The sequence below is a fragment of the Hyla sarda genome, chromosome 4, assembly GCF_029499605.1.
Source record: "Hyla sarda isolate aHylSar1 chromosome 4, aHylSar1.hap1, whole genome shotgun sequence".
Classification (NCBI taxonomy): domain Eukaryota; kingdom Metazoa; phylum Chordata; class Amphibia; order Anura; family Hylidae; genus Hyla; species Hyla sarda.
This window is the reverse complement of record NC_079192.1, coordinates 219,172,313-219,191,167: the sequence shown is the minus strand read 5'-3', so window position 1 is coordinate 219,191,167 and position 18,855 is coordinate 219,172,313. Positions and strand designations below refer to the sequence as shown.

At 42.9% G+C, this 18,855-nt stretch overlaps 1 protein-coding gene across 2 annotated transcripts in view; it reads left to right on the top strand.

Annotated features, from left to right (window-relative positions):
- The window catches only part of NAMPT (nicotinamide phosphoribosyltransferase), a 92,841-nt gene that overhangs the window by 39,551 nt on the left and 34,435 nt on the right, over positions 1-18,855 (top strand). Inside the window, exons 2-3 of one of the 2 annotated variants that reach the window (XM_056573561.1) lie at positions 9,590-9,746; positions 15,249-15,352. In XM_056573561.1, coding sequence (XP_056429536.1) covers positions 9,590-9,746; positions 15,249-15,352 — 261 coding nt within the window. The remainder of the gene's footprint in view (positions 1-9,589; positions 9,747-15,248; positions 15,353-18,855) is intronic. The other variant, XM_056573562.1, reaches the window with a different exon arrangement.

Sequence of the window (18,855 nt, the reverse complement as noted above, 5' to 3'; positions counted from 1 at the left end):
AGACTGAACCTGTACAATTTAGATTAATTAAAGAGGCTACTGTGCATTCTCTGCGAACATACCTTAGTGATGGGGGAGCCTGATCTCTGCTGAATGCTGGTGAATCCAGAGTTATCTCTTTACAGGTGTCACCCTTTGTTTTTTTTTTGTTTTTTTGTTTGGGCAGACGCCCATGATATTAACCCCTCAAGGACAGGGCCCATTTTGGCCTTAAAGGGGTATTCCAAAGGATAGGGGATAAGATGTCTCATAGGAGATAAGATGTCTGATCGCGGGGGGCCTACCTTTTGATAGGGGAGAAGATGTTTTTGCCCGGAATACCCCTTTAAGGACACAATCATATTTTATTTTTGCATTTGTTTTTGACTCCCTGCCTTCTAAGAGCCATTTTATACTGCTATCCACAGACCGATATAAGGGCTTGTTTATTGCGCAACCAATTGTACTTTATAATGACATCACTCCTTTTACCATAAAATGTATGGTAAAAAAAAAAAAATATATATATATTTTTTTTTTTTTTTCTTTCTCTCTCTCTCTCTCTCTCTCTCTCTCTCTCTCTTGAAATTTAAGAAAGGAAAACCGCAATTGTACAAATTTTGGAGGGTTTCGTCTTCACACTGTATGAGGGTAAAAAAAATTCCCCATGATCTGTAGATTTTATTGGTACTTCTGCGTTTTGACTTTTGAATTATTTTTTATACATTTTGGGGGGTGAATGTTGTGACAAAAAAGCAGCAATTTTAAACTTTTTTACATTTACACCGTTCACTGTACAGGATCATTAACATATTTTGATATTTCGGACATTTACGCACGCGCCGATACTAAATAGATTTTATTTTACACTTTTTGGGGGGGAAGAAAGGGGCAATTTAAATTTTTATTTTTAATATTTATTTTCCATGTTTTATGTCCCCATATAGGACAATTTATTGCAATTATCAGATTGCTAATACTGTTCTATGCTAAGCATAGGCATAGCAGCATAGCACTGATCCGTATAATCGGCGGTCATCTTCTCTGGTCAGCTAGAAGGCACTGTTTGTAGAAATGATGTATCAACTTGGTGATGTGAACAGCAAACACTGTGGATCTCAAGCCAGTTAAAAATGTATGGTGTGAAGAAAACTTTTGACATGTTGCAGAGACTAGAGATGAGCGAAGTTACAGTGATTCGATTAGTCACGAACCTCGTGGCTCGGCGTTTGCTGACTTTAGCCTGCATAAATTAGTTCAGCTTTCAGGTGCTCTGGTGGGCTGGGAAAGGTGGATACAGTCCTAGGAGACTCTCTCTTTATTAGGATGACCAGATACCTAAAGCTGCAGGCAGCGGGTCTCCGGTCCCATGCGGCTGACAGTGTTCTTAGTGTGGGCACACCAGCCCCCTTACTCATATCTGCTGTAGCCAGGCACAATGTCCTGGCCGCAATCTTAGACTGACCGGAGACTTGCAGCGGGTCTCCGGTCCCAGGCTTACTTCTATCATTGCGGCCTGCAGGCAGCGGGTCTCCGGTCCCACGTGGTCGGCTCCGGGGTGGTGTTCTTCTAGCGTGCACTCCCTTCTCAGCAGGCTGCACTGTCTGTCAAAGTTTCAAAAATGAATAAATTCACTGGTCACTCAGACCATTTGGTGGTGGTTGGCGCCCTCTTGTGGCCATTAATTGTATTGCCCCCTGGATTTTTCTTTGCTTCTTGAGTTCCCCCTTGTGGAAACCAAGCGCTATTACACCTTGGCCTGTCACATCTGTTTTTATCAGTTTAATATCTGCAGGGTTCCTTTTTCTAGGGACTGTATCGGGGGCCGCTTTATTCCTTCAGTCACCCTGTACGGTGGCCTGCTTTAGACTATTTACATACATGAGGTATGCCTCTGGCATATTGGCGTATCTATTTTCTGCAGGGTTCTCACTCTGTCAGGGAACATATGCACACCGACGTGGTGGGTTACTGCCAGGGATTTCTCGATCCCTCGGACATTGTCGGGGATATATTCAGTGTCTACCACTGAGTGCCATGTCATGTAATGCCAGTCGTGCCCACGGCCGAATTCCAGTCCCTCACTACTGACGCAAAGGCATTCGACCAGTGTCTTGCAAGAGTTTTTTTTTTTTTTTTTTTTTTATTCCTGGCGGATGCTAAGGTCACTCTGTCAGGTCTGCCGGTCACCCATCATGGGGGTGTTCTGATGTGTCATACAATAAGATTCCCTCCTCCACAGGCTGGCGCATCCGCTGCTAGGGCTCTGGATCCTCCCGTCTAGTGCAAGGTCTCCGTGGAAGTGTCCCTGCGTGGGCATGGATTGGTTCTCATGTCGGTATGCTGGACAGTAGTCTTGCCTGTCACTTATCACTCAGCTACAGAGTCCATGGTGGCACTCCGGTACCCCACTGCTGATGCAAGGTGTCCAATGGAGTGTAGTGACCGATTGTCTACTATGGACCCATACCAGTAAGCCAGACAGTGGTCTGCATGGTTTCCTCCACCGCCTGCCACTCATCACACAGCTGATGTATCTGCGTCTGGAGTTCCGGTACTCCACTGCCGTGCGTGGTGTCTGAAGGAGAGACCCGTTGTTTACTATGGACCCATACCAGTATGCCAGACAGTGCTCTGCGTGGTCTACCCAGCCGCCTGTCACTCATCACTCAGCTGATTTATCTGATGTTTGAGTTTGAGTACCCCACTGCTGTGGAGGTGTATGAAGAAGTGTCCCAGCGTGTCCTATGGACCCTAGATTGGGTGCAGGGAAGCATTCCGTGGCTCCTCAGCATCCCCGATCTCTAAAGGTGGCATGGATACGATCTATGTATCCTAGGCCTCCCCTCCCTCCCAAATGTGGCAGTGGGGCACAGTGATCGCCTATCTAGCTGTCCCCTTTTTATCCGGTGCCTGGAAGTGTACTTGTTCAGCCAGATTGTCTGCATGGTCTCCATCGCTGTCGATCTCCCAAATCTGGGCTGCCACAGGCTTGGTCAGGTTTCCGCTACCTCTCTGCTGGTGTAAGGACTCCAGATGGAGTGTCCCTGAGCATTCGGGAATCCTATAACTGTCAGCCAGACTGTTGTCTGCATGGTCTACTACTAGTACGTAGAGTCCACTACCATACACTTCCCACACCGTGGACGGTAGTTCAGGGTATCCACTGCCAAGGTGTAGTTACAGGTGAGTCTCCCAGTGTTGCTCCATGGGCCCTATAAAATACACCGCATACTGGTTCACGGGGTTCCCTTCTTTACCAGGTTCCTGCCTACATGCCTGCCGCTCTCACGGCTGAAGGCTGGTAATCCACTTTCTGTGTGTGATTTTGTCTACAGCACCCGGTGTGGCCATGGTCGCTATTCCAGATAGCCAGACACTTGTCTGCATGGTTTTCTACTCAGCCAGGTCACCATCCCCATTCTTGCCCCTCCTGCAGATTCAGTCCAGTGACTCATTTTCTGGGTGAGGTTCCAAAAGAGTGTCTCTGTGGTTTTATTGGATCTTCTATTCTTGCCGGTCAGACAGTGTCTGCTTGTTTACTGCTCCACATACATCCTTCATCCCTTGCGTCTGCGACAGCAGTCCTGGTGTGTGGCGCCATTTTGAGCTGGGGTGTGGGCATTTCCTGCAGGTTCCAGGGACTTTCACAGAAAGAACAGCATTCTCTGTTCCCCTTTCTATGGGTGCAACATTTGTCTGCTAGGAGCATGGTTGTGACACCATGCTACTAGACTTTTGAACATCTGCGGTTTCTTTCGCGTCTTGGTACCCCTCTCTCATGCGGTAACCACGTCCGTGTCCCTACACATGCTAGGCCACTCTGCACGTGTAGAGTCCACCTTTTTTTTTTCCTGTGGGGTGTGCCTAGGGCCTTCCTGTGATCTTTTTTCCACAGGTTTAGGCGGTCTAACTCCTCTGCTCTGGCATGGGGTGACAGTCGATTCAGCCCCCTCCATGCCTCCAGGTATCTGTCCTGGGTTCCTGTGCAGGATGGTTCAGACGCCAGCTCTGTTGCCTTAGGAAATGACTAGAATGGCTCAGTTGATGCCCTTCTGGTCCAGGGCTACACCACGTTGAGGTGTTCCTCTCAACGCTTTGGGTCTTTGTGTGCTTCTTACTTCCATTCATAGTCGGGACTCAAATTAGCTCCTCCATTCCTCGATATGTTGTTGCAGGGTTCCTGGAGACTAAGTCCACCCAGTACTTTGCCCCCTTACCTTTGGGCGGCATTTCACTGCTCCTATAGCGCCTGGCACACTTTCCTGTACCCCCTGTGAAAGGGGGATTATCAATCAGCGAGCTTGGCATGGTCTGGGTCTGGGTTTGATTGCGACCACCCCTTGTTTTCCCCTCCTCTATATAGGTGGGGGTACCTGGCTTGGCCCTTGTTTTTTGCTGAGAGCAATCAGCTGAGCTGCCCACTTTTGCAGCCTTGCTCTCTTCCTGTTTCTTGGTTATCTACTGCTGCTCATACAGACTTGGCACTCTCCTCTTTTGGAGTAGTTTAAGCATTCATGTATGGGTCCTGCTATTGCTCTCCTCCTCCCTCAGTGCAATCTCCCTGGAGGGCTTTGTTCCTCCTAACTTGTCTGTGGCAATTGTGCTACAATGACACTACAGTCTTATGGAGTATTCTTCTCTTTAGTTTCCCCCTCCGTTCCCGTTCTGATGGGATGTTGCTTCTGGCCGATCAGACCGCTGGGGTACATGTCTGGTTAGTCTGTGTCTTGGACACTATCCTAGTATGCTGTGGGTTGTCTTCTTTTCTAGGTCGGCCCTTCTGGTTCTTTGGGCCTTAGGGATGGTTGTGGTCTCGGGCAGGCTAGCTCTGCCCTGACTTCTCCGTGGTTCTGTTTGTGGGGCGGTCTTTCTGTACCGCACTTCTTGTCTAGACGTAGAAGTTTGTCACCTGGAGCGTTTCGCAGACGTTGGGTTTACTTTACATGTGTTCATCTTCCAGGCAACCCGGGAACCTCCATTTCCAATGTCTGATGCGCCGGTGTTCCGGGATGGCCCTTTTCAGGGCATTCTGTTCCCTTTTTTGGCCTCATTCCTTCGGTCTCCTCCTTCGTGGGTCAATGTATTCCCAGGGAGGTGGGCATTCTGGTCATCTGGATTACTCTACTCGAACTTCTTTAGCCTCCCAGGTCCTCGTGGTGGGCCGCTGAGATTAAGGTTTTTGGTCTGCAGCTGTTCTGGTCATCGATTTTCTGTACCAGGCCTCTCCACAGTCAGTCTCCATACTTATTTTTTTCCAGTGTTTTTCTGGTCTCCACCTTCCGTACTCTCCTTCTGCTCAGGAGAACAATGCTCTCCCTGGAGTTTTTTCCGCCATGTTCTCTTGACTTGGTTTGCTTGGTACATCCCATCAGTATAGGTGTCCCCCAATGAAGAGCGACTGAAAAAAGATTTTTTTTTTTTTGTACTCTCCGTAAAATCCTTTTTTCGTAGCCTTCATTGGGGGACACCGCACCCACCCATTTCTTCATTCTTTGTCTGGATTTTCTTTTCCGGTTCTTTTTTTATTTTTATTTTTTTTATTTATTTTTTTTATTCCGGGATTCCTTTCTGGGGTCCTTTTGGACATATTTCTTTGTTAGCTTCTCCTACTGCTTGGTGACCACTGATTAGCTCACTTCCAGTAGGCGGGTATATCCTGCCAGGGAGGAGACAACTTTTTTTTTTTTTTTCCTAGTGTCAGCACCTCCTAGTGGCAAGATCATATATACCCATCAGTATAGGTGTCCCCCAATGAAGGCTACGAGAGATTTTACGGGGAGTACAAAAAAAAATTTTGTTTTGTGAAGCCAGAATGTTCAGCTATTAAACAGATGTTCTTTTTGACAAATCTGTGATTTGCTTATTAGCAATAAAACTCTGGGGATTCTATCATTTTTCTATGGGGTTGAGATGTGATTGTGTACAAACGTTGGTATTCTGTCCAAAGGAGAGAGCCATTTAAAAAGTCAAATCTACTTAACAAGTAAATATAAACCGCTTACTACTCAAGCTGCAGGGTTTGGATTTTTACATTTAATAGAGCAAGGCCAAACTTGCATCACAGCCCCACCAATATGGATGTTTTGGGCCTTACGCACAAGTGGGCAGCAGTTAAGCCATCAAGATGTCCTGACAACTTAAGCTTTTAAACCAACATTTTATTAGAAAATGCTGACTCCAGACCTCCATACATTTTGCATGAATGAAACTTCTATCTGTTCATTAATTAAAGTGACTGAACATGTATGTATGTTCTCTCAGTACATTAGTCCTGAATGCTAAACTGTTTTGTAGGCAGGCCGTGGTGGTTTAGGGTATTCCACTAACAATAGAGCTGAGAGTCGGGAACGGGGCATTTCTGGTCATGCATGGCTGTAATTTTGTGTTTATATGTTTAATTATACATAGCTGAGACATATAGTATAGAAAGCATCCTGGCATAGTACTTTTGAGATTACAACTTTATGATGTTTTAAAAACCAAAACAATGTGGACCCAGCCTTACTTGGTCTCTACAATTGGCACACCGAGAGAAATGTCATTGTAAAGACAGTACACTTTTGTTGGTAGACGTAATGGTATATCTACATTTGTTTTTATGATCAGAAGTGTTTTTTGATGCTTGCTAAGTGTCCTAGAACTGCAGTGATTCCCTCATGGCTATATGAAATTGGGTTACTTATACTACTGCTGCATTTTTAAGATTTATGAAATGGTCACCTGTTAAGTCAATTCCTTCCAAAATTATATACCCGTATTTATTGTTATGAAAACAAAATAAATGTTCTTTCCCCTGGATCTTTATACCTTGCTGATGTCATGTATAAAATGTAACCTGGTTATTTAAATGTTGCTAAATAGCCCAAAAACTGAGGGAAACTGTTGTTAAATAAATATCCTAGAATTTTCTTTTTAGTTAGACACACTAAGCTTTTGCCACCTTTACAAGAAAGGGAGCTACTACTATCCACTATTTAAAATGTATTTAATGGCCAGCAAATTGTGCTGACTTTTTTCCCTTTTGTGGTGCACAATAAATGAATGTCATTCCTAAATGAGTTTGAAAACTTTTCTGTAAACCTGCTGTCATTGGAATATGTTCTGCTGTACTGAAGATAGATGTGGAATAGTTATTTACATATGCATAAACATATATTCTGCTATATGGACATGGTATGGTAGATTTATCAAAACCTGTCCAGAGGGAAAGTTGCTCAGTTGGTCATTGCAAATTGTAAGAAGCGATCTGATTGGTTGCTCTGGACAGGTTTTGATAAATCACCCCCGATGTCTGTGTTTACATTGTGTCCATAAAGCAAGCAGCTATCCACAGGCAGCTATGATCAACAAAACCCAGCACCTAGGGATACCGTACACAATATCTACAATTACCGAAACTCAATGAAGGTGATTTATCATACTTTTCAAACGTATGGCTTTTATATGACCATTTTTTTTAACTTACTTTTGCCTACATGCGACCTATTAATCAAATAGTCGCACAACTTTGATAAATCACAAGTAAGCAAAACCCAGTAAACCTGCTTACAAAAGCATTTTTTAAAGCAGAAAATTTGCCCTTAAGTTAATAGCCAAAGTTCTTTGTCTACCCTTTATTACCAGTAGCGTAGTTAGAGAGTGACGGGGAGGGGTGCATACCGCATCGGGTGACATCTTGACTGGCCTGGCACTAAATAGCTGCACTCAAACTATCCTGCAACAACCCATCCAATATTAAAAACCTACTATGCCGCACAATGAATATCCGTACTATGGAGGCTTTTTTGTTTAAAAAAAATTTTGTGATGTGGGCGGAGTCTTGCGTTGCTGCGCTGAGGCCAGAGTTTACGTCGGGAAGGAAGACAGCACAGCACCAACAGGCACATAAACAATAGTGAAGCCAAAAAAAAAAAAAACTGCTTGGTACGTTACCCACCTCAAAATGTGCATGAAGCTGTATTACTATGGATGTTTGTTGTTTTTTTTTTTTTGTTTTTTGTTTAAGGAAAAATTTTAGTGCCACATAAGGGTTATTTGCGTAGTCTGTAAAAATTCTTACACAATTATTTTGTGCCTTATTCTATTTTAACACATTATGTGTATTTTCAACCTTAAAGGACATCGGTGCTCACTTTTCTTATTGTATCCGTTTCGGGCTGCAAAAAGAAAAAAGAAAATAAGCTTTCTCTTGCCTGCCTACGCTCCCCCGGTGCTCCGGTACAGGCGTTTGGTCCCCGGGCTGTATTCTTCTTCCTGTTAGCCCGGCACTTCACACGGAGCTTCAGCCTATCACTGGCCGAGGCGGGATAGGTTGAAGCTCCGTGTGACGTACCGGGGCTAACAGGAAGTAAGAAGAATACAGCCCGGGGACTGAACACCTGTACCGAAGCACCGGGGGAGCCTAGGCAGGTAAGAGAAAATTTGTTTTCTTTTATCTTTCAGTCCGGAACGGATAAAATAAGAAAAGTGAGCACTGGACATCTCCTTTAAAATTAAGTTATTAGTTATATAATTTTTTCTATAATTAACATTAACATTAAAGGGGTACTCCGCCCCTAGACATCTTATCCCCTATCCAAAGGATAGGGGATAAGATGTCAGATCGCGGGTGTCCCGCTGCTGGGGACCCCCAGGATCTCGGCTGCAGCACCCACCTGTTGTGGCTTCCGGCAGTGCTGGAGGCTCTCATCCTAACTCCTCACGACCACGGTGACTCCACGACTCTGCCCCCATGTGACGTCACAGCTGTCACGCCCCCTCCCATAGACTTGCATTGAGGGATGGGGCGAGACGTGACGTCACGATCTCACGTCACCGTGGTCGGGAGCCGAAGCCTCCAGCATTTCCAGAAGCCGCAACAGGTGGGTCCTGCAGCCGAGATCCCGGGGGTCCCCAGCGGCGGGACCCCCGTGATCTGACATCTTATCCCCTATCCAAAGGATAGGGGATAAGATGTCTGGGGCGGAGTACCCCTTTTATTGTAGAAGCTTTGTTTCATGATGCAGAACAAGAACAGTTGTTAAAGTGGGTGTTAATGTCCTTTTCTGCAGACATATGCACTTTCTGTAAGCCAGGTTGGACCTGGAATACATATGCAATTTTTAAATGGTGATGCTACTTTTTTTTCTTCATAAATAGCGACTATCGTCTTTGATAAATACATGACCACTGCAAAGTAAAGAAAAATAATTACTACGTGAGCAGATTTCAGAAATGTAATTTGGAATAAGCAAAAATCAAAAAGTTGCAGCATGTAAAGAAAAGTCGCACGTGCGCAAGTAAGTGCGACCTTTTTACGCAAAAAAATCTACGGAGCTTGATAAATCTCCTTCAATGTGGTTTTGTGTTGACTAGCATGGAGGATTCCCTTTTTGCCAGACCCTGACATCCCATTGATGGGTCCTTCAGGTTTCTGTTTCTGCACTATTATACCTGTCAGCAGCAACAAAAGTGTGCAACCAGTGTAAACAAAGCTTCATAGAGCGAAAATTTATTTATTAAAAATACAGAACCATAGATACATGTTTCTTTGGAAATTATTGTATTGAAAGCTATCCCTTTTTGTATTTTTATTTGACTTTTTTATTTAATTTTTTTTTTCTTCAAGGTAACGCATTATAAACAGTACCCACCAAATACAAGTAAAGTGTATTCTTACTTTGAGTGTCGGGAAAAGAAGACTGAAAACTCCAAGTTTAGGAGGGTGAAATATGAAGAAACAGTCTTTTATGGTTTGCAGTACATTCTAAAGAAGTACTTAAAGGGTACGGGCACTTAAACTATTTCTACTGTAGTTTTTTTTTTGTTTGTTTATAGCATGCGACATGTATAGTTATTCTGCTAAACATCTTTTGAATTGTATGCATGGTCTTTTCTCTGCTCTTATGATAGTTATAAACATAGTTATAGACACACATACAAGGAAAAAGATTGCTGCCAGGCACTGCTGAGCATAGGAAATGGCAAAAGGAAATCTGTCAGTGGAACACCTGCTGCTAAAGGTGGGGTGATAGCTGGTGCGGCTTCAGCATGGCATGTGCTAGTGAACACAGTGGAAAACTTCAATGGCTGTAGAAGTAAGAAAGAATCGCACTCACCACAACGGCAACCCCGAGGCAGACGTTCTTTATTCCAAGAAGCAGATGAAGCAGCAAAATATAGGAAAAAGACAGTTCCAAGGAGCGGGGAGTGAGAGCAGCCGCTCTCAAGACGCAGGGGCACACAGTGAGTGCCACTCTCTCTCTATGTGCCCCTGCGTCTTGAGAGCGGCTGCTCTCACTCCCCGCTCCTAGGAACTGTCTTTTTCCTATATTTTGCTGCTTCATCTGCTTCTTGGAATAAAGAACGTCTGCCTCGGGGTTGCCGTCGTGGGGAGTGTGATTCTTTTTCTTCTACTGCCATTGAAATATACGTAGTTATTACTAATAAAATAATAGGCAGCCTAGAATTATTGAGGAACCACACAACTTTAGAAATGTTGCAAGGATGTTGTAAAGAGATTTTAAAAGTATGTCTGTACTTGGGAAACACATCAGTGAGTAAGCAAGTTTCTATTTCTCATTACCTAGAAGGAGAGAGGTTTAGCACAACACACCCATAGTAAATGAAAATTATCCAATACTCAATAAACATATATGGGTTGTTCATATAGTAGTGTTAAAACAAACACGTGCACTTTAGTTTTAAAGGTTTTTATTAGAGGAGAAAAAAAGCCAATTTCTTCAAAAAGCCACACTACATTTGTCCTCAGGTTGTCTGGTATTACAACTACTACAAGTACTACTACAACACTTAAGTGGACTGGAACTGCAGAACCAAACATAACCTGCGGACAGGGGTGGCATTGTTTTTGGAAGAAATTAGCACTGTGTTTCTATTGCTGAATAACTCTTTTAATTGCATTTAAAATGGCCACAGGAGGAGTCCTCGCAGGGCAGGCTCATGCTACTAATAAAGAATCATTCTTAAACCCTTAAGGACCAGGCCCATTTTGGCCTTTAAAGGGGTACTCCGGCCCTAAGAAATCTTATCCCCTATCCAAAGGATAGGGCATAAGATGTCTGACTGCTGGGGACCCATGCAATCTTGCATTCAGCACCTACCTCGATGAGCTACACGCCACGCTGCCAGCTCAGAATCTGCCATGTGATGACCACGGGGCCGGGATGTCACGACTCCGCCCCGTTTGACATCATGCCCCGCCCCCGCTATGCAAGTCTATGGGAGGGGGACCACGGGGCCGGAATATCGTGACTTCACGACTCCGCCCCGTGATGGCCGTCACGCCCCCTCCCATAGGCTTGCAAGCAAGTATTAGGAACATTATGGTCACGCCCCCTCCCTCAAAACAAGTATTAGGAACATTATGGTATATAGAATGGAGCCTAGCCAGCACATCATAGGATTAATGAAGAACCTTATTAGTAGTATCAGTAAGTTTCTGTTCACCATTTCAAAACAGTGGGTCCAATGCTTAGGAGTTGACTGCACCAGATCTGTGGGAGGAGAGTTAAAAGTGGTCTAGCATTATATGATGCAGGGGGTCCAATGAACAGGTTGCCAGTGGTTTTCACTTTTAGGCCCACAGGAGCAAGAATGGCACTTAATATGGGAAATCGCTCCTGCTCGGTGCCGCATGTAGCCATGCCCCCCTCCCTGAATTGTGCACTTCATGGTCATCTAGAACAGCATCTATAAAACATTTACCCAATACTGAATTGTGCCTTCTTGTTTAACTGGAGGGCATTGTTGGGTTGACTGGAGCTGTAGAACATGAGGCGAAAGGCAAGGAAGCTGTCCTACTGCCGTGAACAGATTCCACAATATGGAAGAAGCATTATATTCTATGCATTTTAGTGTTCCTGCTACCCACAGGTCTACACAAAGGCAGTTTCTTTAACCGATTCAAGTGATGTTGTGCCTTCTCCACGTGCATCAGTAATGTCAGTGGTGTCCACATGTCACTGCCACAGCCAGTATTTTGCTGCAGCAGTCATGTCACTGATGGAGACCTATGAATATAGATCAACATGGGTCAGAGTATTGGAACAGGAGTGGTAGAGAATTTGGCAATTATATCCCTTTTAATACCATTGTCAGTTGCTTGTTTAAAAAAAAAAATATATAAAAAAAACTTAACCCCTTAAGGACGCAGGACGTAAATGTACGTCCTGGTGAGGTGGTACTTAACGCACCAGGACGTACATTTACGTCCTGAGCATAACCGCGGGCATCGGAGCGATGCCCGTGTCATGCGCGGCTGATCCCGGCTGCTGATCGCAGCCAGGGACCCGCCGGCAATGGCCGACGCCCGCGATCTCGCGGGCGTCCGCCATTAACCCCTCAGGTGCCGGGATCAATACAGATCCCGGCATCTGCGGGAGTTCGCGATTAAAATGAACGATCGGATCGCCCGCAGCGCTGCTGCGGGGATCCGATCATTCATAACGCCGCACGGAGGTCCCCTCACCTTCCTCCGTGCGGCTCCCGGCGTCTCCTGCTCTGGTCTGTGATCGAGCAGACCAGAGCAGGAGATGACCGATAATACTGATCTGTTCTATGTCCTATACATAGAACAGATCAGTATTAGCAATCATGGTATTGCTATGAATAGTCCCCTATGGGGACTATTCAAGTGTAAAAAGTGTAAAAAAAAATGTAAAAAAATGTAAAAGTAAAAGTAAAAAAAAAGTGAAAAATCCCCTCCCCCAATAAAAAAGTAAAACGTCCGTTTTTTCCTATTTTACCCCCAAAAAGCGTAAAAAACATTTTTTATAGACATATTTGGTATCGCCGCGTGCGTAAATGTCCGAACTATTAAAATAAAATGTTAATGATCCCGTACGGTGAACGGCGTGAACGAAAAAAAAATTAAAAAGTCCAAAATTCCTACTTTTTTAATACATTTTATTAAAAACAAAATTATAAAAAATGTATTAAAAGTTTTTTATATACAAATGTGGTATCAAAAAAAAGTACAGATCATGGCGCATAAAATGAGCCCCCATACCGCCGCTTATACTGAAAAATAAAAAAGTTATAGGTCATCAAAATAAAGGGATTATAAACGTACTAATTTGGTTAAAAAGTTTGTGATTTTTTTTAAGCGCAACAATAATATAAAAGTATATAATAATGGGTATCATTTTAATCGTATTGACCCTCAGAATAAAGAACACACGTCATTTTTACCATAAATTGTACGGCGTGAAAACAAAACCTTCCAAAATTAGCAAAATTGCGTTTTTCGTTTTAATTTCCCCACAAAAATAGTGTTTTTTGGTTGCGCCATACATTTTATGATATAATGAGTGATGTCATTACAAAGGACAACTGGTCGCGCAAAAAACAAGCCCTCATACTAGTCTGTGGATGAAAATATAAAAGAGTTATGATTTTTAGAAGGCGAGGAGGAAAAAATGAAAACGTAAAAATTAAATTGTCTGAGTCCTTAAGGCCAAAATGGGCTGAGTCCTTAAGGGGTTAAAGATGCACTTTTGTTTTATTTCCCATATACAATATCTCAAAATGCTGGCTGGCAAATTTTTGACTTAATGACCATGTAAATCCTAGTGTTAAAAGGGGTTATCCAGATATATATATATATATAGATATAAAAAAAAAAAAATATATATAATATATATATATATATATATATATATATATATATATATATATATATATATATATATATATATATATATATAAATATATATATATATAAATATATATATATATATATAAATATATATATATATATATAAATATATATATATATATATAAATATATATATATATATATAAATATATATATATATATATAAATATATATATATATATATATATATATATATATATATATATATATATATATATATATATATATATATATATAATATATATAGCCGCAGTGCAAAACTATCCCCGCTATGGACGCCATAAAGATTTACATTAGGTGAGTCCAGCCACCTCCCGATACATATCTCAACAATTTAAATATGATTTATATCTGCATGTACTAATTAAATGTAACAACGTCCATTCTCATGATCTTTATACTAGGTATACTGTTTTTAATTCCACGTATAGCACTTTAGGACAGCTTAGACTGTCCCCTATATATATTATATACACATGCACGTTTGATTTGTTTTTATATGAAATTTTCACTAATTGTATTAATTGCTGTGAGATAATGATGTGTTACTGTATGGGATTGTTTCCCTATAAATATCTTGTTAATTCACTATTGACTTGCTTGAGAATGGTGTTGTGAGAACACCGAAACGTCGCACTTGCACTTTATGTTCATGGAATAAACCACTTTTTGTTTGGATACATCGGTGTGCTGCGGTCATCTCTCTTGTGATTATATATATATATATATATATATATTATATAGTATATATAATATATATATATATATTATATAGTATATATAATATATATATATATATTATATAGTATATATAATATATATATATATTATATAGTATATATAATATATATATATATTATATAGTATATATAATATATATATATATTATATAGTATATATAATATATATATATATTATATAGTATATATAATATATATATATATTATATAGTATATATATATTATATATATTATATAGTATATATATATTATATATATTATATAGAATATATATATATATTATATATATTATATAGAATATATATATTATATATATTATATAGAATATATATATTATATATATATAAATAATTTTTTTTTATTTTTATTTTTTTTTTTTGCTGTACTACTGTCCCCAGCCTGCCTATTTAAAAATAATAATAATAATGTTAACTTTCCTTCCTCAACCCCTCCTAGCTTATGGTATTGGGGCACCCCAATCTCCAGCCCTCTTCACTGACAGTCTGCTTCCACAGAGCTGGCTGGCATTGCAGACAGGACATCACTGGCCAAAGCAGTGTCCAGCACTGTTTATTCTTCCGGCTGCAGGCGCTACGATTGGTAGCTCTGGGAAAGCAGTTTCATTGTCCACAGACAGTGTGCCCTGATACCGGAGGCTCTGAGGAAGTGAGGATGGTAAGCTTTTAAGTTTTTGTTTGGAAGGCTAGGGACGAAGTACAATAAAACATTTCACCGGATAACTCCTTTAATAAAATAACCAAAATGAATTCCTGTCATTTACCTGTAAGCAACTAAAAGTTCTTCCTTATCTTGGGAAATGTAAGATATTTGTAATTGCTTATTAATCTGCTTTCTATTTTTTGGAACAGGAAAAGTGGTGACCAAAGAAAAAATTCAGGAAGCCAAAGAAGTATATAGAGAGCACTTCCAAGATGATGTTTTTAATGAGCCAGGGTGGAATTACATCCTTGAGGTAAGACATGGTTATGGCCATGATTGTTTATATTATCAGATAGGTCAGATGTAAGCTGTAAAGGAGTTCTTTATGAGGCTTTGATTTTAAAGTGTACTTCCAATGTTTTTTTGTTTTTTTTTTATATTATGAAAAATGACTAGTTCAGCACTATGATTGTAAATTCAGCGCCTACATAGCTGTCCGAGCACCCCTGCTCTCCACCACATATATCTATGCGTTAGGAGAAGAATTAAAACTGAAAGTAATTTTTCAAAAATGACCATATTTGAGTTTCAAAATATAAAGGGATGTTCAGTTTCAGGTTTTAAGTTGCAATTGCAGGAAGGTTTCTTTGAAAGAAAAGTCTGTTTTTCTTTTATGTGTCCTCCATTTATGATCTGCCTTGGACTTTTTTTATTCAATAGTTGCACTTTAAAACCTGAGACTATGAATTCACTCTTTAGCGTAGGGTCACACACAGCATATACGCAGCGTATTTTACGGTGCACAAAATATGTTGCAAAGTGGGAAACCCACTGTGTATTCTCCTATGAGCAGATACACAGGGCTACCCGCGGCAACTCTGTGCAGTATGGATTGGAGGCGTGTATGTAGATTATTTTTTTTTTCTTCTTCTCCCTTTTATTTCTCTCTTATTAGGCGGGGGTTCAGGAGGATAGCGCTCACTGTTCCCCCATTTGCAAAGAAGGGGCACAGGCATAGAGTTATGCACTGTCAACCCCTTCTTGCCACCGGTCAGCACCTGGGGTTGCACCTTTGGTTCCTGGTCTTCTACCTTACTAGTCTTGCTTTCTTAGCCTGGCATGATGCAGGTGTATAATAGCTGGCTAAAGACTTCAGTTCAAACCTTGTCCCGTTTCCGCTGGGTGGTCAATCAGGACAAGTCCAACCTGATTCCCACCCAGGCCACGCTCTGTCATCAGGAGTTCGTCTTCTCAGTAGTCTGGTTCCAGGGGGGAAGTATTCAGGGATCGGAAGGTCCAGGGCCGTTGGTCTTCCCAGGAAGCTCTCCACCCCATCAACATCCTGGAACTTCAGGCAATTTACCTTTTGCCCCCCTCCATTGGGAGCACCTTCTCCAGGACCGTCCTGTTCTTGTCCAGTCGGACAACTTCACGGCTGTGGCATATGTCAATCGCCAGGGCGGCACTCGCAGTCCTGCTGTGATGGCTATGGTCTCCAGGACTTTTCTCTGGGCGGAACTCAGGGTTCCTTCCATCTCGCGATTCACATTCCGGGGGTGGAAAATTAGGAGACGGACTTCCTCAGTCGCTCTTCGTCCGACCCCGGCGAGTGGTCTCTTCATCCAGCATTTGTGGAGATCTGCAACCTCTTGGGCACTCCGGACGTGTACCTCTCCGCATCCCGCCGCAACCAGAAAGTTCCTCTCGGGGGCGCGCATCTCTTATCTCATATATGGGACCAGAGACCCCTTACATCCTGCTACTTCAAAGAAACTCCTGACTTCAAAAAGAGGAAAACAGCAGACAGGCCCCAATTGACTGCAATACACAAAAACAAAGGATACACCGTCTGAATGACCCCTCGCCCCCCAGGTCTTAGTTTATACATAGATGCAATTATAAAACACATGTATGTTTCCATAATCAGGCCTTGGGCCTGACAGTGGCCTTCCTCATTGCGGTCACCTCCGGTCAGTTTTGGAGCTGGCGGCTCTCTCCTGCTGTTCCCCTACCTGGTTTTACACAGGACAAAGTTGTTTTCCATCCGGTCCCATCCTTTTTGCCTAAGGTGGTCTCCGCCTTTCACCTAAATGAGGATCTAGTCCTTCCGTCCTTTTGTCCAGCTCCGTCCCATCCCAGGGAATGATTCCTTCATTGTCTTGATGTGGTATGAGCCTTTCGTATTTACCTTTTCGGTCACTTCATCCTTTCGCCAGTGTGACTCTTTCTTTGTGCTTATGGAGGGTCGTCTTAAGGTATTTCCTGCTTTGAAGGCAACCATTTCATGGTGGATCCGTTCTACCATCTCGGAAGCTTACCACTGCAAGGGGGAGACCCCTCCTTTCCGGGTCTCAGCTCATTCCACTCGTTCCGTTGGGGCCTCCTGGGCTCTCCAGGATAGGGCTTCAGCCTTGCAAGTCTGTAAGGTGGCCACCTGGTTGTCCTTGCACACGTTTACGAAATTTTACCAGGTGCATACCTGGTGAAGGGGGCCGGGTCTGGCTGGGGTACGGGAGCGCCCAGTTTTCCTGTTCCCCAGCTGAATCTGGCAGCCTTTTGGCTGCAATCGTGATGTGAATGTAGCCTAAGCATAGAGCTAAAGTGTTCAGCATTCGGTTTCCCAGATTTCCAAATGTGGAACGTGTAAACTCTGCCTTTATAGCCAGGTGTCGACTAAGATTTGGATGCATGCATAGTAAGGGTCTATTCACACGGACGGAATTTCCACACCAATTCCACTTCCGCTTCCTTCGGTGATTTATGGCTTGTGCGGATTTTGTGTGGAATTGGTGCGGAGTTCATGCAGAAATTCAGAAGTGTGGAATCCCATAGAAGTCTATTGGGCTTTAATTTTTTAGACTCAGTCCCGGTGCATGCATAGTGCAGCCTTCAGCAACCTTTAGGCTATGTTCACATGCCAGAATTGCACGGAAATCCACATGGAAATTCTGTATGTGTTTTACAGATTATGAATTTCAGTGGGATTCCGCAGTCCCATTCACACTGCAGAATTTCCACATCTGTCCTTTCACGGGGGAAATTCTCGATTCCTCTTTCTGTATAAAGAAAGGTCCTGTCCTAAATTTATGCTGAATTTGGATACAGAAGCCCATTTGAAGTGGGTTTTTTTTTTCCCCGCAAAATGCAGAATTAATGTGAATTTCACGCAGAATTTGTGTGGATTCCGAGTGAAATTTAACAAAAGCAATTAACCCCTTAATGCAGAACGACAGGTATACCCGTCGGCTGATGAAGTGGGTTCGCACAGAGCGACTGGTATACCCGTCCTTCACATATTTCCAGCTGCTGCTGCTGCATCCCGGGGGCTTAACTTTTCACCTTCGGTTGTCTCCGGCAGGTGAGAAGCTCTGCTTAACACCTTTGCGCAGAACACCGCATTTATACGGCGGATACCTTCGCGCATTCTGCTGTATAAAGGCGGCGTTCATCAAGTGCGCACTCCTCCTGATCGGGTTAATTAGCTAAAGTCCCGGGGTGTCTGGCGGAGACCACTACCGCCCGACACCCTAGGATCCCATTTGATTAACCCGATCAGCGATCGGTTGTGGCGGGTGCGCGGAGGTCCGGCAGCGGCGATGGCGGGGGTAAGTGGCATCGCCACGCACCCGCCAGCGCCGCTGCTAGACCTCCGCCCACGTGTGGAAGTCCGGGGAGAGCAGGGCACAGCAGGGGGAGAGGGAAGGGGAAGTCCTTGCTTACCCGGTGGCGGCATGTGTGGATCCGGCCGGCAGGATCTGACTGGCCGGTGAGTGGTCGACGGTGGCCCTCAAGAGCATGCAAAACTACTACTCCCAG